Below are 27,818 nucleotides of genomic sequence, written 5' to 3'. Positions count from 1 at the left end.
TAATCCTAGGAAATTTATACAGCTGAGTTACACATCATTAAAAGGATTACCTTCACAGTAGGCATTGTCCTCTCGAAGAGCCCTAAAACCATCTCGACAGCTACAAACGGCCCTGTCATTCAGATTTCTGCAGACAGAATTCTCCATGCAGTTATGCCTTTCAGAACAAAAGTCATAACCTGCAAGAAAAAAGAAACTTAATAAGGTAAACAAATTCTGACAAAGCAAATAAACTTTGTCTACTTAATATCTTCCTTTGATTTAGAAGCTATTTTCCCTAAATGATTTTTCACATTGATATCCTCATCCAATATTTGTAGAACTACATGCTATGTGTACTAAAAAGTTCTTTATGTTTAATATTTGAATTCTAATATTTTAATTACAGTCCTCCTAATATACGAAACAAAGAAAGATTCTTGGAGTCCAAAATGAAGATTTATGATATACAAGATAACACAGTGAAAAGTAATCTGAGAACTAGCAGTTGAACATTATCAATAACTATGGGTAATACAGACCAGGCCAGACAAAATGTGCACATTGTGTATTTAAGATATGAAACAGATAGCCTGGCATCCTTTAAAAAAAATTATAAATGTGTTAAAAAATAAAAATTGCATCACTTTAATCTAATCTCCTCTGGAAATCTGCAAGGCAAAGAATATCCACTTAAAAGAAGAAAATTTTTATGAATCACAAAGATTTCACAGATCCCAGGGTCTTTATGAGAGGAAAGAAAAATGGAACATTTTATAAACAGTGACACCAATCATGTGTAATTTCTCACAATCTCTTTTTCCTGTGTGAATCCCTTGTTCAAAGATCATCTAAGATGCTCAAATGAAAATCTTGAACACTGGAATTCATTTTTAATGGAAATTACATGATTATACATCATTCAAACAATTTTCAAGTTGCTTGATGCATAAGTTATCTATCTAGTTTTACATTGTCTAACGAATTACAATTGCAGTCCATGTATAAAGGAATAGAGCACGAGAAGAATATATTTCATGTAGCTCAGAATAAACTCATCTGCCTATAGCTAAGAAAAAACTTTTACTTGAGAAAATCATGAAGATGGAAGTTCTAAATTGGTTCATCTTATTTGTAATCAAATTACTATAGAACACTAGGATTCAGTGAAAGGGTGAACTAAGCTATACCACAGCTAACAGGCATACTCTACAGCACAGTGGTTGATGTCCATTCTGACTGGTTGGTGCCCAAATGAATTTTCTTTTATTTTCTTTTTTTGTTTTTTTGCTGAGGAAGATTCGCCCTGAGCTAATATCCATTGCAAATCTTCCTCTTTTTTGGTTTTTTTTTTTTTGCTTGAGGAAAATTAGCCCTGAGCTAACATCTGTGCCAATCTTCCTCTATGTTTTTGTACATGGGCCACTGTCATAGCGTGGCTGGTGAATGGAGTAGGTCTGCACCCAGGATCTGAAACTGTGAACCCAGGCCACTGAAGCAGAGTACATGGAACTTTAACCACTCAGCCATGGGGCCAGGCCCCCATTATGAATATTTTTACTATCACTCCAGAGTTAAAACAGATCCCCCGTGAAATGCAACTACAATGTATAGTAAAATATTGTTTGTACGACTTAAGCCTTAAAAAGGGTGATGCTCTCAAAATGCAATGATGGCATTAAAAAGAGATAGAAAAAAATCAAATGAATTAGTGATTTCTACAGAAATAAAATAAAATAGAACAGAAGAATATGTATGAAGACGTGAAAAATATATGGTCAATAACAGCATTCAAATCACTTAACAACTTTTCTTTTTTTTTTTTGTAAGGAAGATCAGCCCTGAGCTAACATCTGCCGATCCTCCTCTTTTTTTTGCTGAGGAAGATTGGCCCTGGGCTAACATCCATGCCCATCTTACTCTACTTTATATGGGATGCCGCCACTGCGTGGCTTGACAAGCGGTGCGTGGGTGCGCGCCCGGGATCGGAACCGGCGAACCCCAGGCCACCGCAGCAGATCGCGTGCACTTAACCGCTTGCGCCACCGGGCCAGCCCACAACTTTACTTTTCTTGACAAGATTCTTCGCAATCTAAATTCTCATGATTAAAGCTTAACATTTAGGGCCAGCCCCGTGGCTTAGCGGTTAAGTGCGCGCGCCCTGCTGCTGGCGGCCCGGGTTTGGATCCCAGGCGCGCACCGATGCACCGCTTCTCTGGCCATGCTGAGGCCGCGTCCCACATACAGCAACCAGAAGGACGTGCAACTATGACATACAACTATCTACTGGGGCTTTGGGGGAAAAAAATAAATAAATAAAATTATAAAAAAAAAAAGCTTAACATTTAAAAGTAAAAAGTTCATTCTTAATAAAAGGAAAAGTTAAAAATATTTTCTCCTAGGGTCTTTTTATTTCTCTCTTCTTTAAGTAGCTAAATTGAGACCATATTTCTTACAACATATTCCATTATCTTTTTACAATGCCTGAGGGGGAATAATTTCAGCTAAAAAGCCATCTTCAATCTCTGTCCCAATAGCTCAGCACATCATCAATATAAAATGAAAAGGCTCCAAAAAGTCACTTCACATTTATGCTAAATTAAAACAAAGGTGCTAAAATAACTGGACCACTCCTTAAGATACACAGAAAATTAAGAGCTCACATTTTAACACAGTGCTAAATCTCAGTATAATTTTACCTGTAACGTTTCAAACAACTTTCAGAGAGTTGTTAACTAAGAACAAATACTGTTCCTAATGCATTTTTATTTTTCTTTCGTAGGCTTATATTTTTCAAAACTATCTGTCAACTTTCCACTTTGTGGCATTTTCTCTTCTCCTATTTTTCAGTCTCTGCTGAATCCTTGCCATCGCTATCTATGCCACATGCTACCTCTATTACAGTCCATTTGCAGTTCTGCCCAAGCAATGGTGAGACCCCTCATCTCAGCATCAAATATCATGCACATGCTCACCACGCAGTGTCTAACGGCTGCAAGAATTTTCCAGCTGTCAGATAACAATGTCATCCTACTTTCACTGTTTTAAGTTCAGTTAGGGAATGCTTTACTTTTTATCAGATGGGTTTTTTTAATTAACCCAGAGACTTGAAAACTGAAAATTTCATCAATCAAATTCTAATTTACTCTAAACAATGTCAGATAGCTATTTTGATTTATTTTCTCAACAAATAGGTTGATTGAATCTATTGGTTGTTTTACTGCTTAGATACAAAATGCTGGGGTCAAAAGGCTAACTACAGATGGGTAGAAAATTCAGACTCAACTAAAGTGGGTTGTTTTCAATTTATAGGGATAACTTCAAAAAGTCAGAGTATGAGCTGGCAACAAACCATAGTCCTATTACTTCAGAGTTGCATTTCTACTCATATGTGCTTGGCCTTGGGAGTTGGAAGACCTGGATTCACATCCGATCTCTACCACTTACTGGCTGTGTAAATTACTAGCTGTGTAAATTAATTAACCTTTCTAAACCTTCAGTTCTTCTCACCTGTAAAATGAGGATAATATCTACCTCACAAAAAGGTAAGGTTCAAATGAGATCATTTATGTAAAAGCATAATAGTATAGTATTTGCTAACAATTAAATTAATTAATTTAATTAAATTAGACTATTACTAATAAGCTACAAACCAAATACATTGAGACACCTATCATAAAAGAAGTTCAAATATTTGTGATAGATGGATGGATCAGTGATCTAATACAACCTAGCCTTCCTTTTATTTCCTCCTTTGGATTTTAACCTCAAGGATACCAAGTTTTCTATTCCTTTTGTAAGCTTTTCAAATTTACATGAAGTTCTCTATCTTGTATTAAGTATAGATCTTTCTACAAAATATTAACATGCGTTTCTCCATAACTGATAAGTAGGGAAGAGTGGAAGATTATAAGAAAAATATACATAAAGGTTATACATAGTAACCAGGAGAAAGAGAATACAATAACTTTGAGCTGAATATTTGTTGGTTTTGCCTATAGACATCTATTCCTTCTTTTGTGAAAAAAAAAAACCAGAAACCTAGTCATACTTTGGATGAAACATTCACCCCTACTGTCAGCCCATGTGCTTATAGGAAAATGGACTCTACTGCCCTACAGATAAGGCCATGCCAATCAATGCATCCCACTGGCTTGAACACAATTATTTCTTCAGGTCTGGGCATATGATCCAGTTCAGGCTACTGAAGATGACTGAAACTCAATTCTGGGACTTTTCTTCCACTCATGAGGATATTGAACTTTTGCTTCCACTTACCTGAGTATCATAATGACGTGAGCATAAGAATGTCAGGGGTCTACCTGAGAACACGTACAGCCTGAAAATAAAGCCAGCTCAGAGGAGACAAACTGAGAGATGCAGCTAGGGAAAGGGGCAGGATTTGAGATCTGAATCAAACTGTGTGCTGGGGCCATATGTTCCTTTTTTTTTTTGCTTAAATCAGTTGGATTGGGTGTTCTATTGTTTGCAAGATGATAGATAATCCTAATTTTTCCCAAAGTGTGCACAGATGAATATTTTTTTAAAAAGTACTAATAGCAATGGATTTCTTTTAATATGTACAAGAAATACATGAATCTACAAATAATCCCATTATTTTGTGGATACCATTGCTTAGGAATAAAACTAAATTTTTAAAAATTGAGTTGACTAAAGTAGATTAAAAAATTAACTAAATAATGTCACTAGTGATATAAAGACAAGCATCATGAAGGTATAATTGAATAAATGTGGGAAACTGTACAGAAGTTGGGAGAAAGCAATCTACACCCACTCATCCTTCTGCGTATGATGTTCCTACCACTTATAATTATACAGCATAATGAAATAAATGCAAAATTAAAGTGGGCATCCAGTGAATAGGACTTAGTGGTATTGCAAGCAGAGATGGGGCTGCCAAGGGAGGAGAAGGAGAATGGGAAGGGCTGTAGATATGAAAACTATATCACATTATTTCTGCATCTTTCTAAGTCCTCACTGTATCACTGAGTCTCTGTCATGTTGTAATTTGTTATAAGCTTCCTTGAAAGGACTCTCAAATGAAAAAGTGAAAAGAACATTCCTGCTACACTGCTTCTGAGCTGCTACTACGTAGACAGCCAGCTGCAGGGTACCTAGAAAACAGTCTTGGTTGGATTTGCTTTGGTGCCTAAAGATTTGGAGCCTTATTTTGGCGCACAGCTTGGTTTCCAACCACTGGCAGAACCTCTAGGGGAAAGGTCAACACTTTAATCTCCTGCTCTGCCTTCAGGGAATATTTACTAACTGTTGTTAACAATTTATTCTTTCAGATGTGAGCACAACATCTTTAGCACTGGGCAGACAGGCCTGGAAACTGGAGGTCAATTTTATTACAGGGGCCGGCCCCGTGGCTTGGCAGTTGAGTGTGTGCTCCGCTACCGGTGGCCTGGGTTCAGATCCCGGGCGCGCATCGAGGCACCGCTTCTCCGGCCATGCTGAGGCCGCGTCCCACATACAGCAACTAGAAGGATGTGCAACTATGACATACAACTATCTATTGGGGCTTTGGGGAGAAAAAGGAGGAGGATTGGCAATAGATGTTAGCTCAAGGCTGGTCTTCTTCAGCAAAAAGAGGAGGATTGGCATGGATGTTAGCTCAGGGCTGATTTTCCTCACAAAAAAAAAAAAAACCTTTAACGATGGGGAACTCACTGCCTCCTGAGGCGACCAACTGCATTTCTGAATAGCTCAAATTTTACTATTCTCTTATATTGAACTAAAAATCTAAGTCTCTTCCACTTATTGGCCCTAGAACTATCATCACAGAGGCAACACAGAACAATCAACACATGTCTGATGGCCTCTCTCTTCTCAGTAACATAGAAGTCTGTGAGTGAAGGAGAGTGGAATTGAGAAGAGAGGGACCTGAACTAATCAAAATGGGAATGACGCTAAGCCAATTACAAAAACAAACTGAAGAGAAATGAAAAGCACACCAAAAAAAAACCAAACAAACAAAACAAAATAATTCAGCACTGTTGTATAAATTTTTTTCAACAGTGTCATGCTGACTCAGAACCAGTACACAGAGAGAAGTTTGGAGATCCAGAGCTTGAGACAGGAACAAGGCACCTAGCAGAAATGCACGGAACATCTCAATTTTCCTTCAAGAACTACAAGAACTATTTCAAGACTACCAACTGAGTATCAAATCAAGAAAGCCTTTAGGGAAATACTAGTAGTCTTTGGAAATACCTTGCTTATAAAAATTTCTATTTCATGTCATTTGAACTAACCTCCTAGAATGACTCATGCACAAAAATCTTACATTACAAAAAAGTCTTACCTTTACAAACTTTACAACAGCTATGAGACAAGGTAATCTGATGAGATTCTGGGCAATCCAAAGCTGAACAGCCTGAACTCTCAACCAGCTTCATGGTCTGGTCCTGTTGGACAACGAAAAATAAATGCTTCAAACTTCTTAATTAGGACTTACTAAGAAGTTTCCAGATCCAGCATCCGACAAGGCTCTTCTAACATGAGAGTAAAATTCTCATCCTGAGAACCTCTGCATAGGTCACAGGGTCACTTGCAAAACGACATTAAGTCACAACCGGAAAGCCTTTAAAATGGACCAGCAGCTCCGGGAACGGAAGCACGCTACACTGCAGCCATGTCTTTAATTTGCAGAACATCTGAGTTATTCTGAAAAATTCTGTTAGTTTTACAACACATTTGCGCATCCAGACGACAACTGTGGCAAAGATACAGCTTGAATTACAGCAACAGCTCACTGGAAAAAATAAATAAATAAAAACTAAGCTTTTTAAACATCCTCATTTCAAAGTTTTCTAAACTGTTATAAAGAGATTCTCACAAGTGAGTCTGGTAAGGAATATTGGGGATCTCCCACAAAACTAATAAGGAAAATGAGGGCAGAATTTATGTCCTTGTAATGAATGCCTAGCATATTTTCTGGCACATAATTGGCACTCAAAGAAATTTCCTGAATGAATGAATAAATTAATGTAAAAGGATTACAGTTCCAGTAACCAAAGTAGATAAAACTTTTCTCAAGAAGAAACCAAAATACAAAATACTTTTCTGATAAACGTAGTAGCCCAGCCCTCGAAGCAAACATTTGGCTTCTATACTGTCAACCTCCAATCTTAAAACGGTCATTACCTATGTTATATTAATGCTTACCAGTACATAAGTAATAAAATAACTTTTGTAACTTCTGGGTTTCCATTTTAATACTGCTCAATAGCTTAGGTTTTTAGATGCCATTGCTATAAATACTGCTTTTATTGAAGAAATACTCATTTCAATATCTCCTTCTTCCTCATATATCTATGGAAAGCACCTTCTCCAAATCATCATAATCTCTTACCAAGAAAGTGGCAGGAGACATGTATACAGTGGAGTCAAATGCTATTCCTCGTTTGGTTTGACAGTAATATCCATTCTGATAATCTTATTTTCAGAACCAGTTTTTCTGTGTTACTATTAAAGTCACAGACTCCCAGGACACATTTTCACGGCCACAAAACTCACAGTAAAGGAACAAAGAAGGACTAGAATTGACAGCCAAGAAAAGAGAAGCCTGAGAGAGCCGTCAATTATGTAAAGGTGTAAACACAGAAGCTAAGGGATCTGAAGGGAGGAGAAACAACGGAAGTCCTTAATGTCAAGAATTTAGTCAAGAACTACAAAAGCTTATGATAATCCGATAGAGCTGTGCTGTATATAATCAATAGCCACCAGCTACGTGTAGCTCTCGACCACTGGAAATGTAGAATACACACAAGATGTTGAAGACTCAGTATGACAAAAGAATGTAAAATATTTCATGAAGAATTTTATATTGAAAGGATAATATTTTGGATATATGGGTTAAATATAAAAAATTTAGCCCAATAAAAATTACATGTGTGGTTTGCATCACATTTCAGTTGGACAGCACAGCATTAGAGGATAGGAGATGGTGCCTTTTGTTTGAGTTCACCCCATATTTACTAAGCACCTGCAGAGTTGCCTGTATACCGACTTCTTGCTAAACTAATTTAAAATGAAATAATTTTATAGCTAATTTAAAATCAAATAGGCAATTATCCCAGTAAATTTCTAAACCATAATTAGCAGTATTTTGGAATACACTGGTAGAATGAAAAACACAAATATTAAGTAGAGAAACTTCAAATGCCCTCAAGATTTTTAAATTTAGAGCTGATATTTCAAAGTAAGAGTTTACCATTGGAAACCAGCCGACAAGTTTTCCAACTTCCTTGAAGTAACTTTTCTCTGATTCCCTTTTCTCAATCTGGAGTTCCTAGATCTCATTCTAAATCTTCCAGTCTTTGTATCTGTAGTGGGACCTACTCCACTCAAACAGCACTGGTGTAGGGATGCTGATGGAGGAAAGTCCATCTCAAAATAAAGGTTCAGCAATTCATGTTAATGTCCCTACGCCTCAGCTCCCTTATCTTAAGATGGTAACCTACATCTTAGGAGAGCTGATTTAAAGTCAAAAGAAGCAGGTAGAATACTTTATAAAGGACATGAAGAAATCAGAGCTTTCATGTTCTGGAAATCAAATCTGCCACAGTCTTGCCTCTTTACAACTCCTTCTTGCTTATCCCAAAGGTCTTCCAACTTAAGATGCATGAGTGTACAGCTGGCTTTTTTCAGATTCAATTTACCTTGGCAAAATTCTTAGGATTTTCCTTTCCCCAACACTTAATAATCATATAAATGCTCCATTTATTGGTGGTGCCAGCAGAGTAAATCACTTATCTTAAATTTCTACATGATATATATATAATAAATCATCCCCAAAACCCAAGTACAGGAGGGATTTAAAGAGGAAAATTAAGGATCAAATGTAAGTGGAATCCTAAAGCAGAAACTTTATATGTAGACTTTATATGTAGACTTTATTTTCATAACATTATGATCAAGAAATATAACATTATAGTTATAAAAGGCAAATGTGAAAAGTGTTATGAAACATATTTAGTTTTTCAATTAGTAAGTAGATCAAGAAGCAGAGTTAAAAAGAATCACATTTGGGGCCGGCCCAGTGGCGCAAGCAGTTAGGTGCGCGAGCTCTGCTGCAGCGGCCCGGGGTTTGCCGGTTCGGATCCTGGGCGTGCACCGATGCACCGCTTGTCAAGCCATGCTGTGGCGGCGTCCCATAAAAGTGGAGGAAGATGGGCACGGATGTTAGCCCAGGGCCAGTCTTCCTCAGCAAAAAAAGAGGAGGATTGGCAGATGTTAGCACAGGGCTGATCTTCCTCAGGGAAAAAAAAAAAAAAAGAATCACATTTGCTTCAGAAGCATACTTCAAGAGACCATGGCAGTAAATTTATAAAGAATTCCCCTTCAAATCATCTAAAATATTCCTCCCAAAGGGATTAAGATCAACATCAGTCTCATCTCCACCCAATGGCTAATTTTTATTAGGTCATTTTTATGTTTTGTTTTTAATTTGACTGAGTGATATTTCTCATATGGGTGAAAACCATGAGTGACAGCGGCCGAGTCTATTTTTATCCACATTTTCTTCACAACAGCAAACAAAGAGCTGATCCGAATTTGGAAAACATAAGACAACTTCATAAAACTTTAATTTTATAAAAGACAACTTTTATTTATTGGGAAAAGTATTTTATAATCATTAACTTACATGTTGGCAAAAATAATAGAAATTTCTATACATTTGAACTATAATTAATATCTTAAATTTTCTCTTTGCCTTTAGAAGTTGTAAAGGTATTACAAGGGTGAGATTTTAAAGAAATATTTACTGTGTTCATATAATTGAAAGAATTTCGAAAAACCCATGAAGAGTCTCCTTACCTTGCACTCATAGAGAACACAAACTCCAGAAGAGGAATAGACCGTATTTCTTTCTCCTTCAAAGTAGGTTCGTCCTTGAAATTGGCATATCGCTTTGGAATAAAAAATATATACATATTTATTTTTTATTTTTCATTAGGAAAAATAGCTTAGATCGGTTCAGATCGTTTTGCAACAATATTTCACGTTCTTACACCTTTTCAAGGTGTTTGAATAACTACAAACCTAAATTCAATCTAACATAAGGCACATGTGATGCTCAAGTTATTATCTTGTCCACTGAGTTCAGACAGTAAAATCAGGTACAAAAAGGATAATGGGCAATGGCAAGTCAGAACTCGACTATGTAAAAGGAGTGCCGATAAGCAGACTCGCAGCCAATCACTTGCCTGCTGGACGGTGTCCCACTTAGGGCGTGGTAAGCAGGTGCTTTAGGGCAGCTACAAATCAGGGGCACCATAAATAGCAGAAAAGTTCACTTTTTGTATTCCATTGCAGAATTTTAAAATAGAAAATTAGAAAGAAGCTATTTTAATTTCAGCACATATATGTAAATTTTATGTTTTATGGGTTAGTATTATTTTATTTGTAAGTATATGTGGGTTAGGGCACCCTATTTAGGATGTTGAAAGGTCTTAATCTGGGCCTGCCTTGCTTCTATCACAATTAAACAAAAATTTAAAACAGCACTTCAGATTTGATGGGGAAAACATATTTTTAATTACCGAAAATGCATAGAAAGTATCAAATAATTTTTGAGACTTTCAAAGTATTCACAATTCACACAAACATTTAGCCAATGGAATGTTTCACACTACCCATGTTGACTCATCACCTAAACAGAGATAGATGTATCCTGAAGCTAACTAGACTTAACCTTCATGATCCTTCTCTGGCTTAGAGCCCTAAGACTCTGAATTAACTTGTGTTTTCATAATTTTGTATTACTTCTCTTTGAAAGGGCAACTTAGTATTGTAGACGTTTTGGAGCTCCAAACACCTAGATCACCCCAAGCTAATTACTTTAAACGACCAGTGGAAGTGATTGTCTGATAGGAAAAGACTCAAGCAGTGTGTTAACTCTGTTTACTAAATCCAATTTTCAATTTTAACTAGACGGATTTTACAAAATGGATGTGTACTTTTCCTTTTAATTCCATTGTGTGAATTAGAAGAAAGTCTTTCCCTCTTCAGAATTTACTTATTCCCATTACCTTTAAAAGTATTAAGTTGCCTATAATAATGTGTAACAAAGAAATCAGACATACTTTCATCGATATTGAATATATATATGATTGTATGAATATTCATATCTAAAGTGTAACCCAACTTTCATCTTCGCTGAAAAATTAACTGATTATTTAAAAGCTGCACATTTAAATAATGGAAAGCATGCACACTTTTAAAACGCCATCCTTCAACTGATCTCCTTACCCAGCTTTTATTAACAAATTTCACTACATAATATATATCACTGGCGAATTGATTTTAAAGTTTTGGAGCTTGCTGGAAAAGAATTCAACTTACTTGCATAAATTATATTACTTAAAAGCTGGCTGAAGCTTGCTCACTCATGAATATTCAAAATTAAACTACAGATTTCTAAGCTGCATACTATCTATCATATTATGAATTAAATAGCATGTGCATTTACTTAATAAATCTGATTGCTTGTACAATATATCTCTCCAACACATAATTTTTAAGAGTGTGCTTTTTTTTCTTATGAGATCCAGTAACCTCAAAATACCAATCTGGCATATTGCATGTTCAATTATACTTAATAAGAACCACACTTTATAAAATAATGAGAATAAATAAAACCTTCTTACTTCTATTCAGCACCTGCCATTTAAAGTTTCTAAGCTTATTATATTACATAACTTGATACCTCCAGCCTGTTCAAGTCCAAGGGTACGCTGCAGAAAAAAACTGAAGCTCCAAGTCTTTCTTAAAACAGAGGGGAAAGGAAGCAGCGTAAAAAATACAAGGGTAAATTCTCCTTAAACAGTCTTATGACAATTTAATATTCATGCAGAGCAGATGGACCTTCTGTTCTAAACTCTTAATTCAAAAGACTCAAACAGGCAACTAGTGGGACGATAGGGCACCAAATGGAGCCTGGCAGAGGGAGAAAGCACAAAAATGAATGCGATCACAATTGCTTCATCTCCTTTCAAGCAACGAGCACAAACGGGGAACTTGGCTTAGGGAGAACCCAACGTGAGCAAGTTTTGTCTCGTTTCTTTTTTTGATCAGTTGCTGTGATTCTCCCTAACTCTGAGGTTTACCCCAAATACCTAGTAATACCATCAGGGTGTGCCTGCCCTAGGCGCATTAGGGGAAAAATGTTAAGAAATTCAGAAAATCTATAATCATTCCGAAAAATACTACAGGGAATCCTGTAAATCCTGAAAATACCATTACGATGGTCTGGGGCTTAGGAGCAGATTAACAAGCATGGACTGAGCTCCTAGTACATGCCAGGTAGTCTGCTAGGTACCAGGAATCAAAGAGGAATGATACCTGATACATGTCCTCACTATTTACTAGGGCAGACAGACTCATACACAACTAATTACAATAAAAGCCAAACGGAAATGCTATAACTGAGAAATTCATAATTTATATGTAAACACAGGAGACTGAGTGGTGACCTTCTGGGAAGGGACAACTGGCTCAAAGCTGAGGAAGCAAACAAGGGCTGGTGAAGGACCCAGACTCCGGCAAAAGCGGGAAGTCATCATCACCCTGGGGCTAAGGAACAAGGACAGGAAAGGGTTTCACTGGGGCCCAGTAAGAGCCAGAGTTATGGCGGGCAGGCTGCCTAGTGGGAGCCGTAATCATGAGAGACGTAGCTACTGCCAGAAACACAGCCTGGTGCAGGGAAGGAGCAGGGAAGAAGCATGGCCAACTTTCTCTCCTCCTGTCTTCCTATTTCCTGCCACTGCCTCCCACTGGCAAACCCTCCCCAAAGCCAGCTGGCAAGGACAGCAGGGTACGCCAGTCTGCAGAAGTCAGGATCCTGGGGCAGAGAGTAGGGCAGAGAAGGAGAGAGAAGGGTACTGCGAGCGTGGGGTGTCCAGGAAGAATAACCAGCACCCAGCATAGGTGGCTTGCATATTAATTCACGTTAAACCATGAAGAGGTCTACTTTACTATAAGGATAGGCTGCTTAGAAGGGCATGAGAGAGTGCAACAGAGAACAAATACATTTTGAAGAGAGAAAATAGAGACAGTTAAAAATTGCAGATCCACTTGAAGAAAACACCAGACAGCTTATCAAAATGAGGTCCATAGGCAAGAAGAAGGCAAGACGAAGGAACTGAGCTCTGGAGAGGTCAAGTGTCAAAACAGGAGGGAAAGCAGATTAGGCCCATGCCCTGATTTTTACCCTGCCCAGTCCCTGCAGGAATCAGGGACAAGGCCTCAGAGATCAGAATAATCACTGTGACTACCACAATACTGCAGAAAAGTCTCTAGAATTCCCTAACTGAAGTGTACCTGCTTGCTTATCCTTCCCCAGCAGAGTACACAGTAAATGATATCACTTCCTCAACAAAACAACAAAGGAAGAATCATTTTGCTATATTGATTTCTTCTTTAATTCACTTGCATTCACATGTTTATAGTCAGAGGCTTCATTTCTTTCCTAGTTTTGTGTGTGTGTTTGTGTGTGTGCATGTGTGTGTGTGTGTGTGGATATATATACAGAATTGTTTCTTGTGACAAATCCTGGCCCCAAATCATTTACCAGCTTAAAGCAGAATTATATCAACTAGGCTACATTTTCAAAGATCTATGCTAAGTGATTTATTGAGTATATTACACGTATATATTTTAAGATATACATGTAAAGGAAAACAGTTTCTAGGAAGAGGGATATTCATTCATTGATAAAGGCTTATCACATTGCAGACTAAAAAGCTGGGCCCTCGTGAAGTCAGACTAACCCAGAGCACTACAGCTGTTAAGTTATTAATATTAACAAATGTCAAACGTGTATTTACTATGACTCTGGTATATGCTGCTCTCTGCATAACTCTAGGGAGTACCATTCACATCATGGTCTATATGAATTATGTCACCCAGAACCATCCAGTGCACAGCCATAGGTGGGGACATTAATTAGAATTTGGGGAAATTCAACAGGATGATATGACAATTAGTGTATATGTTTTACCAAGGCTACATTAAACATCACTAATTACATAGTTACTACCACCATAATTATGAGAGAATCTGCAAAAGCAATTGACATGAATTATTTTCACTTCATTTTCCCCCCATTTTAACAATTAACAAGAAATAGGAAGACAAGAACTGGTACAATGCAAATTTGAGAGTCATCAGTTATAAAAAAGTGAGAAGTAATTTACACCAAAGATTGAGAAACAGATAAGTGAAAGAAGCCAGTAAAACCCTAAGTCCTAAATTACACATTAAAATCCTGATTTACTGGTCATTAGTGCAGAGATAGAAAATGCAGATCCCTCTAATGAGATTTAAAATAATTTCTGCAAATTTTTATAGAAAGAATTATCCAAATCTATCTAAACATATTTTAAATATAAAGCAAAGGAACTTATTATCATCTTTCACTTCTACACACATTTCCTCACTCACTACATATTTAGCTTTTCCTTTTTATTACTAAAGTATACATGAGTATACTTTCATCTTTCCAATTGGTATCAACACCTTTAAAAATGACTCAACCCAGGGGGCCGGCCCCGTGGCTTAGCCGTTAAGTGCACGCGCTCTGCTACTGGCGGCCCGGGTTCGGATCCCGAGCGTACACCTACGCACTGCTTGTCCAGCCATGCTGAGGCAGCGTCCCACATACAGCAACTAGAAGGATGTGCAACTACAACATACAACTATCTACTGGGGCTTTGGGGAGAAAAGGGGGCAAAAAGGAGGAAGATTGGCAATAGATGTTAGCTCAGGGCCGGTCTTCCCCAGCAAAAAGAGGAGGATTGGCATTGGTGTTAGCTCAGGGCAGATCTTCCTCACAAAAAAAAAAAAAAAAAAAAGACTCAACCCAAATTAAAAGTTATAGTTACCAAGGAGAAACCCAGTATAACTCACTTAGGTGAGAAATGGGATTTACAGTTTCTTTAAAATTCTCTTTGAAAATACCAGGTATCCGTGATCTTTAGATTGTTTAAGCTGTCTGTTAAGGGTAGAGTTGTATATAGCAGTGGCTTTACGTTGTTCTTTGAAATTCTGATTTCCTCTGGGAGGGCTCTTAAAAATCCCATGTACAATGGCAGTTATCTCATTCTGAGTCAACATGATAGAATTTGTTAGTGATACACAAATCAAAGCTGTTGGATGAGAAAATATCTCATTAACTGTAATTATGTATATGTATTTTTATTATAGTTTTTAGAAAAGAATGTACAATCAGTGCAAGCATGAGGCAGGCTGAGATTCTGTGGGGTCGAGCAAAAAAATTTAAAAGTGTTTCACTATTCTTAAAAGACCCCAATCAGCCGTGCTGCATTTATCCAGCCCACGATCTTTTTTTGTCATCGAGACTCACTCGGAGTCAGTTCTTAACAATATGGTTGTAATAAAAGCCTTGAGCACTAACTGCTATAAATTAATTTTTCCCTCTTCTACAAGGCTTAAATCTCTACTAGAGCACTGAACATATTGTTCCTTTTCTCTAGTTAGTTGTATGCTTTTTTATCTTTCCTACATGAAGACAAGGACAGTGTCTTATTTGTGTTTGGATCTTATTCAGCACCCCGCACTGGCCCTGTATAATAAACTCTAAAGGTTTGTTGAATTTTTTTGGTAAGTTTTCTTCCAGCTTCTTGTTTGATGAAAGCCTGAAAACAAGTCAATTAGACCTCTCTGATCTTCATGTTTTCCTTTAGATTTGGCATTATCCTTTGATTTTTGCCTCTTACAATAAAGGTTCTAGAAATTGGGCCCCACAGAAATATTTTGCCCTTTCTATAAAACGGCAGCTTACTTTCCACTGGAGTAGAGCTGACACGCCTGAAATGGGAGCAGCCTTGTCTATTAGTTAATGATAGGGTAGCTGCCTACTGTCATAGCAGTAACTTCTTAACACGAATAATACAAGGTAACATGTAGCACGGAAGTCAGCTTGAACAATTTGATGACAAAACTTGCTCCTCCGTCTACATAAAACTAGCTTTTATGAGTCAACGCTATTTCAAATGATCAGAATGTCAGAGTGTTTAAATAATCTACAAATTCATTAATTATACATGATTGCTTCCTTTAACTAAATCTCATTAATTGTTTGGGAATTTAGTTGCTTGCAAAACTAATATTAGAGTTTAGGAAATGAGCTCATGAGAGGAGATGTGCAATCCTCCTTTCCCATTTTATATATATCCTGTCCTTGGGCTTCTAAAGGACCAAAGAGAACTTCTCCTAGGGGGCCTTAATTTAGGTCAGTAGCCTATTCTTCCAAAAAGAGAACAGGCCCTGAAACACCATAAATCTAGCAGTAGTGAGGGGTTAGGAGGCAAAGGAGGCTAAAAATAACTTCCAGAATAGAAAAGAGCAAAAATTCTAACACCCTGTCCAGATCAGCCTTTGGGTTTGAGGGGCCATATATACTGGGAGAACAAGAACTGGATATGTAGAGGGTAACAGAAAAAAGGTCAAGTCTATAGCTGGAAGGAGGGATTCAGCACTTTTGCCCCTAATCTAATTTTACCCATCTAAATTGCAACTATGACATATTTTGAAATTCTTTTCATTTAGCTAGATTTCCATCACTGGTCTTTATTCTTGATCTTGGCTTATTTACCATACAATGTAGTCTTTAAAAAAGACAATGTAATCAATTCATTTAGTCCCCAGAGGATAAGAAAAATAAATTTAACGAGTGGAGGTAAAGTGAAAAATAATGTATTCATGCCAATACACGAATACTATGAAAGTGACAGAACACGAATACACATGAAGCAACAGGTTTTATCACTTTACAAAGAAAACATAACGTATAATATAATATGGAAAAATTCACACACTGTCCATTTCAAAGCCAGGACTAGAATTCATCTTACAATCCTTCTGTACTCTTTTCTTACCACTAAAAATCCAGGGAACTCAGTCAAAACTTGAACACCTAATCTTCGGTTTAACTTTGTGGAATGTTTTTTCAAAATGACTGGCACCTTTTAGACATATGTTGTTTTGAAATCATAGTGAAGGTGTTGAACATAAAATGCTTTGTGAATTGTAAAGCATGATCCTTTTCATTATAAACCACACATTAGTGCTCAATTAAGAGATTACAGGGGCCAGCCCGGTGGCGCAAGCAGTTAAGTGCGCATGCTCCGCTGTCTCGGCCTGGGGTTCGCTGGTTCAGAACCTGGGCGGGCACCAACGCACCGCTTGGGGAGCCATGCTGTGGCGGCGTCCCATATAAAGTGGAGGAAGACGGGCACGGATGTTAGCCCGGGGCCAGTCTTCCTCAGCAAAAAAAGAAGAGGATTGGCAGATGTTAGCACAGGGCTGATCTTCCTCACAAAAAAAAAAAAGAGATTACAAGAAAGGGCCCTGAAACAGTGATTTCACAGTTTTAAAAGAGCCTCTTGTGTTCACACAAAACAAAGACGATAGAACGTATTGGAGGTAGCTCTCTTAGGAGGGCATATTTTAAATGGAGTTTCCTGAGAGGTATATTAATAACTCCGTCCATTATGCAAAGAATATGAGCCAAGGGAAGAGCAGAAGCACAAGGTTAAAGGGAGCCAGCTCCGTGTAGAAGACGACGTGTAGAAGACGACGTGTAGAAGGGACAGCACAGTGAGCAGGGAGGGGAGAGCAGAGGAGGCAGCAGGAGACAGAAAAATTAAAAAGTATACTTGAGCTGGAGCAGGAGCGAGACGGAGCGAGAGTGGCAAATGAGAAGCATTTACGATAACCTACTGTCCACCAGGCACTGTCCTAGGAAGGCGCCTTCCTGCCTTAGGGAGCATTCAGCCTAGTGTGGGAAACACATGAGTACAAGCACAAGTAACTACAGACAACTCGGAAGTAGTGTGAGCACAGAAAGGAAGAACAAAATCTTACAAGGGTGGAATTGGAAATGCTTCACAGATGACGCGCATTTGAAAATGAGCACTGCAGAAGATACGCTCTAATATGATTTAAATCAGGGAAAGAGTACTCATGATATATTCAGAGAACAGAATAGAATAATCATCATAATAATATACTTAGTACCCAGATCCTAATGAACATCTAGTCAGGATAGCTATATAAACTGGAACTGATTTATTACAAATTGGTTTTCTAACCAATTTATATGCTCCCAACCTACTAGGCCAACAGTTCTCAACTGTGGATGCATATTAAAATCACTTGAAGAACATTTAAAAATCTGTACACCCCAGCTGCGTGGAAGACCAATTAATAAGAATCTCTGAGGGTAGGACCCCAGGCTCTTTATTTTTTAAACCTGTCCAGGTACAGCTAAGCTTGAAAACTATTTTACTATGCAGAGAATAAGAACTAGGAAAAAGGAAAAATACAATTAACATTAAAATGGAGACAGTCACGTAGATGTCCAGTAGAAGAAGCTTTTTTATCCTATATTATCGGGATGGGTATTTGGTCCATTGTTTCAAAAATCAGTTAAAGTGAGAAATCACAGACAACAATAAATATGTACCTTCAACATTTTAATTTAAAACTCACAAATCCACACGCCTTCAACAACGTTTTGAAGGAAAACACTTTTCTTTAGTATAAATTATTTGATTGTGCTTCATTGTAGTCTTGATTATATAAATAAAATATAATGTGTTGCCTACAATTTCTAATTTTTTGTTGTTTTTTTTTTAAGTGAAGAAAGATAGATACTCACCAAACAATCTGAAGAGGGATCTTTCTAACTCTATGTTTTCTTCCACATTTTACAGTTGTCTTAATGACATCTAATTCAAGAGTATATTTTTTTAGCAGCTTATCCCAAAGCACTCAACTTAATTTTTATTAAAAAATAATTAACATTCACTTTCATATTTCACTGGTTTATATATTATATACGTATATGTAGTTACAACAATTCAATAATATTACAATTACAGTACAAATACAACTGACATAAACAAGGAACAGACACCTACCTTGGTTAGCACGCAAATCATGTTGTGGGAGCATAAATGTACAGGGTTAGCAGCAAGTTCAGTTGATACTTTTTTTCTTAACAGAGGCAATGGAAATTGTAGATGAGTTCTTCTCAGATCCCCTGAGGATGTTATTTAAATAAAGACCCTGGGGGCCTGAGAGTCTGCATGTATAACCAGCTCCCAGGTAATAAAGATCTGCTGGTCTAGTGATCACACTTTGAGTAGCAAAGTTGTAGATCACTGATTATTAACCCTGCTTGCACATAAGAATCACTCAGCGAGATGGTTGAAAATACCAATGTGTGGAACCCAGATCAATTAAATCAGAATCTTTAGGGGAGGGGCCTAGGCATCAGTATTTTTTAAGAGCATCCAATTTATTCCTATGTATGGTCAGTGTTGAGAATCACTGGTGTAGATTAATCTAACTGGTCAATTCAGAGAGCTTTTAATATATAATAAATAATAATATATAATATCAGAAAGTGACTCACAAGATGTTACTATAAGAATTTGGCCAAAATTATTTTATTCTTAGGCTATAGTTAAGAATAACATCATAAACTTAAAGTTTTATTTCCAGTGGCTTCTTAACTTCTAAATCATTTACTTACATTTACAACTTCAAAAAGTAATAGAAATAATGGAAGTGGAGGACAAGGGAGAGGGAGGGGATGACAGGCGGTGACAGGGAGACAGAGAAAGAAAAGGAGAAGAATTCATGTACAGTGTAAGACTGGACGTTGAGCTCATTAAATACAGCTGCACTTGTATTTTGGGACAAAATATTTGTTGAAATACATCACTTTTTCCTACTTTCAGACAATTTTCACCCTTAGGGGGCCAATTAAGTAAAATTTTCCATAGCTATGCTAAATGAAACATTAAGGTTAAAATGTTAAGCACATTAAACCTGAAAAATTAAGAATTAAATTACCCCAAACTTAACATTTCTCATAATAATATGTCAAAATTTGATTACATCCTCCCAAAAGCCTCTGGAATTAAGAAGTGAAAAGGTTTCCCATAACCTTTCATGCCTTGGAAGATACTATCATATGTATTGCTGTATTCCTTCTCACCTCCATTTATTAAGAAAATGATGGAAATGTTCATTCTCATCCACTCACTCAATAAATACTACCTGAGGGCCTATTATATGTCAGACAGTGTGCTCAGCGCTGGGGACACAGCAGTGAGCAGAGAGATATAGACCTTGCCCTCAAAGAATTTGCAATATAGAGGAGGCTTCAAGGACAACTAACCAGGGAAATAAACAATAATTGTAGGTAACACTAACTAAAGAAAACAAGCAAGAATCTAAGGTACTGAATAACTAGGAGGCCATTTTGGATTTGATCAGAGAATACTTTGGATTGATCAAGGAATACATCTCTGAGGAGATGGAATTTTGGCTGAGACCAAAGTATGAGAGGAGCTAATACGGGGAAGAATAATGTAAAAAAAATTCCAGGCAGAGGTGGAAATTAGCTTAGCTTATTTGAGAAACTGAATGAATTCCAGCGTGGAATTCTCTCCTTATCTATCGTCACTGATTTCTAGTTTATTTGCATTGTGGTCAGACAGTATACTCTGTTATAATTTCAATTCTTTGAAATTTGTTGAGATGAGCTTTATTGACTAGTGTATCATCAATATTTGTAAATGTGCCATGGGTGTTTAAAGGAATATGTAAAGTGCACTTTGGGAGTATAATGGTCTATATATGTTCATTAGGTTTGGTTTATTAATTACATTCAAGCGTATCATTAATGATTTCTGTGTGTGCTTGTATCCTGTCAATTACTCCAACTGCACTCAGACTATGGATTCATCTATTGCTCTTTGTAGTTCTGTCAATTTCGTTTCATACATGTTGAGGCTATATTATTAGATACATACACATTTAAATTGCTATGTCTTCCTTGTGATTTGAAATTTTATCATTATGAAGTAACTCTAGAAACAGTTTTTGCCTGAAAGTCTACTTGCCTGATATCAATCAGGAGGAACCAGTTTTCTTTTCCATGGGCTATCTTTTACTGTTCTTTCCCTTTTAACCTTTCTGTATCCTTAAGTTTTAGATGTGCATCTTTTAAACAGTACAGAGCCGCATTTCATTAATTGAGTTTCAAAATACTTATCTTTTAAAGTGGATCGTTTAGTCCATTTACATTTTATTTTTTCATCATTCCATTTTCCCCTACACTAGCTCAGTAACACAGTTTACTCCCCATTTTACAATAATGTTATTGTTGTATATTTTAATTCTATGTATTCTTAAATAAGATATTATGAGAATGATGATAATTTTGTCTTATTCTATCAATATTCATTTAGATGTACTCACTATGTACTTTATTTCTTTTCAGCTTTCTATTTTTCTGGAAGATATTTTACTTTACTTCATTCTTGAAAGTAATTCTTATTAAATATATAATTCCAGGTCAGAAGCTATTTCATATATATATATGTGTGTGTATATATATATATATACACACACATATATATAAAATCATTTCACTCCCTTCTGGCTTCAACCATTGTTATTGAAAAGTCAGTGTGCTCAATATTGAAGGAGAAGAACAAAGTTGGAGAACTGAGGCTACCTGACTTCAAGACTTACCATAAAGCTACAGTAATCAAGACGGTGTGATATTGGCAAAAAGACAAATAGATCAAGGATACAGAATAGAGAGCCCAGAAATAGACCCCCAAAAATATAGTCAACTGATCTTTGACAGAGGAGCAAAGACAATACAATGCAGCAAAGATAGTCTCTTCAACAAATGCTGCTGGAACAACGGGACATCCACGTGCAAAAAGTGAATTTAGACATAGACCTTACACCCTTCACAAAAATTAACTCAAAATGGATCATGGACCTAAATATAAAATGCAAAACTATACAACTCCTAGAAGATAGCATACGAGAAAACCTAGATGACCTTGGCGATGGTGATGCCTTTTAAGACCCAACACCCAAGTTAAGATCCATGAAAAAAATAACTGATAAGCTGGGCTTCATTAAAATTAAAAACTTCTGATCTGCAAAAGACAATGTCAAGAGAATCAGAAGACAAGTCACAGACTGGGAGAAAATATTTGCAAGACATACATCTGATAAAGAATTGTTATTAAAATACACAAAGAACTCTTAAAACTCAACAATAAGAAAACAAACAATCCAATTTAAAAATGAGCTAAAGATCTTAACAAACATCTCACCAAAAAAGATATGCAGATGTCAAATAAACATATGAAAAAATGCTCCACATCCTATGTCATCAGAGAAATGCAAATTAAAACAACAATGAGATACCACTATATACCTATTAAAATGGCCAAGATCCAGAACAGCGATAGCACCAAATGCTGCAGAGAATGTGTAGCAACAGGAACTCTCATATGTTGCTGGTGGGAATGTAAAATAGTACAGCCACTTTGGAAGACAGTTCAGTAGTTTCTTAGAAAACCAAACACACTCTTACCAAAGGGTCTAGCAAGCACTCTCCTTAGTATTTACCCAAATTATCTGAAAACTAATTATGTCCACACAAAAACTTGCACATGGCTGTTTGTAGCAGCTTTATTCATAATTGCCAAAACTTGGAAGCCACAAAGATGTCCTTCAGTAAGTCAATGTGATAAATAAACTCTGGTACATCCAGACAATGGAATATTATTCAGCACTAAAAAAAAATAAGCTATCAAGCCACAAAAAGACATGCAGGAACCTTAAATGCATATTGCTAAGTGAAAGAAATCAATCTGAAAAGGCTATATACTATATGATGACAAGCATATGACATCCGGGAAAGGCAAAATTACGGAGACAAAAAGATCAGCAGTTACCAGGGGCTAGTAGAGGAAAGATGAATAGGCAGAACATCAAGGATTTTTAGGGCAGTGAAAATACTCTGTATGATATTATAATGATGGATATATGTCATTATACATTTGTCCAAACCTGTAGAATGCACAACACCAAGAGTGAACCCTAAGGTAAACTATGGACTTTGGGTCTTCATGGTGTATCAATGTAGGTTCATCCTTGGTAACAAATGTACCATTCTGGTGAGTGATGTCGATAATGGGAGAGGCTATGCATGTGTGGGGGCATGAGGTATATATAAAATCTCTGTACCTTCCTCTCAATTTGGTTGTGAACCTAAAACTGCTCTAAAAAAAAATAGTCTTGAAAAAATAAAGTCAGTGTGATCAGTCTATTCACTACTCCTTGGAAGGTAATATTGTCACTGACTCCTTTTCAGAATTTCTTCTTTGTCTTCATTTTTCTGAAGTTTCACTATATTGTGTCTCAATGAGGATTTATGTTTATCTTTCACAGGATTCACTGGGGTATTTGAATCTGCAGATTTGTGTCTTATCAGTTCCAGGAAATTCTCAACCATTTTCCTTTCCTTTCCTTTTGGAACTCAGATGAAACATATATTAAACATTCTCCTACATCCTCCCCGTCTTCTCTTTGGTATATTCCATCTCTTTTTAGATTTTTGTTCTGACCTCTGGCTAATTTCTTATGACCTATTTTCCAGTTCACTAATTCTCTATGTATCTCTGTTTACTCTGCTGATAAATCCATCCATTGAGGCTGTATTTTTTTTCCCAGTTATTGTATTTTTCATTTTTAGAGTTTCTGTTTCTTTTTTTCAAATTAGCTATCTTATGTTTTCCTGTTCCCTGAAGATAAACCCAGATTTACCTTATGTCTTTAAACAGAATCAGCATACTTGTATTATATTAAATGTCAGTTAATTCTAATCTGACATCTTTGCAGTCTGTTTCTGTTGTCTGTTGTTTACGTCAGTTCTCATTCTTAGTGATTTTTTCCTTAGGTGTCTAGCAGTACTTGAAAAACATATTTCTAAGAATAACTTGAATTCTCCAGAATACTCCTGTCTTGTATTTTTTCTGGGCTTTTATTTCCATCCCCTTTGCCCCACAAGGCTATGAAAAGGAAAGCTCAAATTTTCCAGGATTGAACCAAGTCCCTCTCAGCAAAAGGAGCTTCACTGATTGTTTCTTTCACTGTGCTCCCTTCTTTGGGTTTCTCTTCATTTTTGTAATCTCTTGCTATTTATTCTCAATTTTTTGATGTCTTTAAAATTTTTTTTAATATTTTTATCCTCCTTTCTTAGTTGCTTTCAGAAAAGGTTGATCCAAATAACTTAGTTTTCCTTTACCCAAAACAGGAAATTCCATTCTCACCTGTTGAATTGATTGAAAACAGAAGAGTAAAAACACTCTGTTGATGAAAACTAAGAAACTCTAAAGTTCAGCTTAATCAATAACAAAAATTTAAGTCAACCAAATTAAAAACAAGCACTCAATTCAAACAAATAAATAAAAACAGGCAACTCTATTAAGAGCTGCTAAAACAAAAAAAACTCTTGACTCCTATCGAGGCCACACTACGTGGAAATTACAAGGCAAAAACTAAGATTCTAGAGTTCTTAAGTGCAAAGTAGATACTAGACTAAATAATGTTCAATATCAAACATTCTAGGACCAGCACTGTTTAAAAAAAAATGACACCAATCAGGAGTAAACGTCGGCATGTTACATAGGTGCTTTCTTCATTAAGCTAGTCTTTGCTAGCGTGTGGCTCTAATAAATTTAACAGTAGGCAAAGAGAGGCCAGAAAAGAAATCACCTCCAAATGTCTACAACTAGAAATTAGTCCAGACTAAATCTCATTAGACAACGTGAACTTTTAAATTAATTATTCTTATTGCTAATATTTTGCAAAGGATATTTGAAAATAACAATTTTATATAAAAATTACAGTTATACAATCAGCAAAGGTCTGATTTACACTTAGTCTCCCACACCCGTGAAGTTAAAAGAAAAATGAGATGTAGTGTTATACTGCCTTCAAACTTATCCATGTGAGCATAAAGTTAATTTTTACTAAAAGTAAAAGAAAATTTCCCTAATCTATTTTGTAAATTTATGCATTTAAATTACTATCATAATGTAAATTCTCTCATACCTCTCTAGCCACTGACTAGATTTACTGTCGTGCTTTATTTTATTTTATTTATTTATTTATTTATTTATTTATTTATTTATTTATTTATTTATTTATTTTTGGTGAGGAAGATTAGCCCTGAGCTACTATCTGCTACCAATGCTCCTCTTTTTGCTGAGGAAGATTGGCCCTGGGCTAACATCCATGACCATCTTCCTCTACTTTATATAGGACACCACCACAGCATGGCTTGACAAGTGGTGTGTCGGTCTGCACCTGGGATCCAAACCTTCGAACCCCGGGCTGCTGAAGTGGAGCGAGCGAACTTAACCTCTATCCCACCGGGCCGGCCCCTGTCATGCTTTATCTTTAATGCAATAATTACCTAAAATTGCAGGATTATTTTTTAGCTTTTCAAACTTTTATCACAATACTTATAGTTAACAATATTTTTCTTTATTCTGTAAAAGAAATATGAAAAATTCTAAACAAATACCCCATACTCTACTAAAATTAGTTCTTTTCTAACATTTCAGAGTGCAGTTGCTTCATTGAATATGAAGCATACCCATTTTTCGAGTATTTTATCTTACTCTAAGTCTCCCATGTGTAGCTGCTCAATATCTATTTTCTTGGTCACGCATAATTGCTCAGAATACAGCAATACTGGCCATTGTAATAATTGGAACAATCATACAGTGTCAACCAGCACACATTTAGCTCACAATCGATAATGAGTTATAATAACAAAACGCCTTTTGTTCTTTTGCTGATAAAATTATGCCTCTTTAATAGGCAGGCTCGGTATTTGTTTGACCACTCCTTCCATATTCCTTTCCAATTTTTCATGCAAGACATCTCTAAGGATATTATTACTGCTATTTTAATTCCAAATCACCTCTTCTCCTATAATTGTTTTTTGGCACATACTTCTTATTGCTCTGTAATACTCCTCTCAATAAGTACATGAACCCAGCACTTAGAGCATTGTTACCTGGCTGCATTTCAATTTTGATCAACCTCTATCATTAACCAAGTATTGGCCCACAAAGAATCATTCTTCCACTCTTTTGCTGGTTCTTATACATGGGTTTTGCTCTTCATTTATTTGGTACTGTCATTTAATTATTAAACTGTCTTCTTCTCCATCTCTGCATATCCTCCCTCTGTATCCAACCAAGAGAGAATTCTTGCTCTCCAGGCGCTCACAAACTAATTAAAACCCAGATACAAATGAGGACAAAAAGGACAAAAGGATGGCTGCAAAGAAATGTGTGACCAACTACAAATTAACAAGGTAAAAATACGGACCAGCTGCCGGGGGACTCAATAATGAAGTCACAGGAGCCAGCCACTATATTCAAGGAAGACCTCGTAGCAAAGTTCTGATGTTTTCAAATATGACCTCCTTTGGGAAGCCTTCACTCAATCGCCAAAATGAGAGAAGTTCTCCTCTACTCTATGGATCCACAGCACTTTCTACATATCTCTACCATGGCATCCAGCACATTACATTGTAATCTATCACCCCTCAATGAACTGTAAAGTTACCGAGAAAGATTGTGTTATTGTGTTCATATCTCAAGCATCTAGCCAAGTGCCTGGAACTTAAGAGTTTGTTCAGTGAATTAAAAAGTGCCATCTCCCATCTCTCTCCCATTCATGGACTGTAATGATTCAGATACACTGGCATTAATACTTACTATTCTCTCTTTCTAGAATGGTCCCCCCACCCATACACACACACACACATTTGCATACTCATCCTTCCGATTTTAAATGATATTTTTTTACAGAAGACCTTCTTGAATTCCTGTGTAAATTAAGTCCCAAGATTTGCTTCTCACAGCACCTTATACTTTTTCTATATTACTCTTACACAATTTGTAATGACGTGTGTGTGTGTATCCTTAACCACAAAATCAAAGCCCAAGGTGAACAAGATAAACAAAAGCCTGAGCATTTTTTTTGTGTGTGAGGAGATCAGCCCTGTGCTAACATCTGCCAAGCCTCCTCTTTTTTTTTTTTTTTTTTTTTGCTGAGGAAGACTGGCCCTGGGCTAACATCTGTGCCCATCTTCCTCCACTTTATATGGGACACCGCCACAGCATGGCTTGCCAAGTGGTGCGTAGGCGCGCGCCCAGGATCCGAACGGGCGAACTCCCGGCCGCCACATCAGAGTGCGCGCACTTAACCGCTTGCACCACCCGGCCGGCCACTGTGCATTTTTTTTTGCAAAGGTGGTTTCAGAGAAGAAAAAGGAATATTCTTTATATATCTAAATGGTATGAAATATGAAGTTCCTAGGACATGTACAAATATCAAGATTAGAATTTTTTTGGTCAACCTTGTAGTCGTCCTGAGGTTGACTCAGGGTTGAGAAACTATGGTCTACAGGACAAACCCACCCGCCACTCATTTTTGTGCAGCTTGAGAGCTAAGACTAGTTTTCACATCTCTAAATGGCTGGGGGAAAAAATCGACAGAAGAATAGTATTTTACGACGTGAAAATTATATGAAATTCAAGTTTCAGTGTCAATAAACATGGTTTTATTGGAATATAGCCATGCTCATTCATTTACATATTGTTTATATGCAGAGTTTATATCACAAAGACAGAGTTTAGTGGCTGCAAAAGAGAACATGTGACCTACAAAATCAAAAATACTTATTGCCTGGCCCTTTACAGAAAACAATTTTCCAACCTCTATCCCACCCAAATTATTATTCTAGGCCAAACATGGTAATCCAGTTCTCTTCGATAATGATTAATCGACTTATAGGCATGTGACCCAATTCTGGCCAATGAGCAATGACGGGAAACCTGTGAGGAGACTTCTGGAAAAGATTTTCTTGCCCTGAAGAA

At 36.7% G+C, this 27,818-nt stretch overlaps 1 protein-coding gene across 4 annotated transcripts in view; it reads right to left on the bottom strand.

Moving 5' to 3' along the window:
• Window positions 1–27,818, bottom strand: part of NELL2 (neural EGFL like 2) — a 352,025-nt gene that overhangs the window by 149,557 nt on the left and 174,650 nt on the right. For all 4 annotated transcript variants that reach the window (XM_087442529.1, XM_087442528.1, XM_004428919.3 and 1 more), the window contains exons 11-13: window positions 9,826–9,917; window positions 6,308–6,410; window positions 51–179 (exon numbers count right to left, since the gene is read on the bottom strand). In XM_087442529.1, coding sequence (XP_087298655.1) covers window positions 51–179; window positions 6,308–6,410; window positions 9,826–9,917 — 324 coding nt within the window. The remainder of the gene's footprint in view (window positions 1–50; window positions 180–6,307; window positions 6,411–9,825; window positions 9,918–27,818) is intronic.

The sequence above is a fragment of the Ceratotherium simum genome, chromosome 17 (genome assembly GCF_057802395.1).
Source record: "Ceratotherium simum simum isolate JZ-2026a chromosome 17, ASM5780239v1, whole genome shotgun sequence".
NCBI classification, from domain to species: domain Eukaryota; kingdom Metazoa; phylum Chordata; class Mammalia; order Perissodactyla; family Rhinocerotidae; genus Ceratotherium; species Ceratotherium simum.
This window is presented reverse-complemented; position numbering and strand designations above follow the sequence as displayed.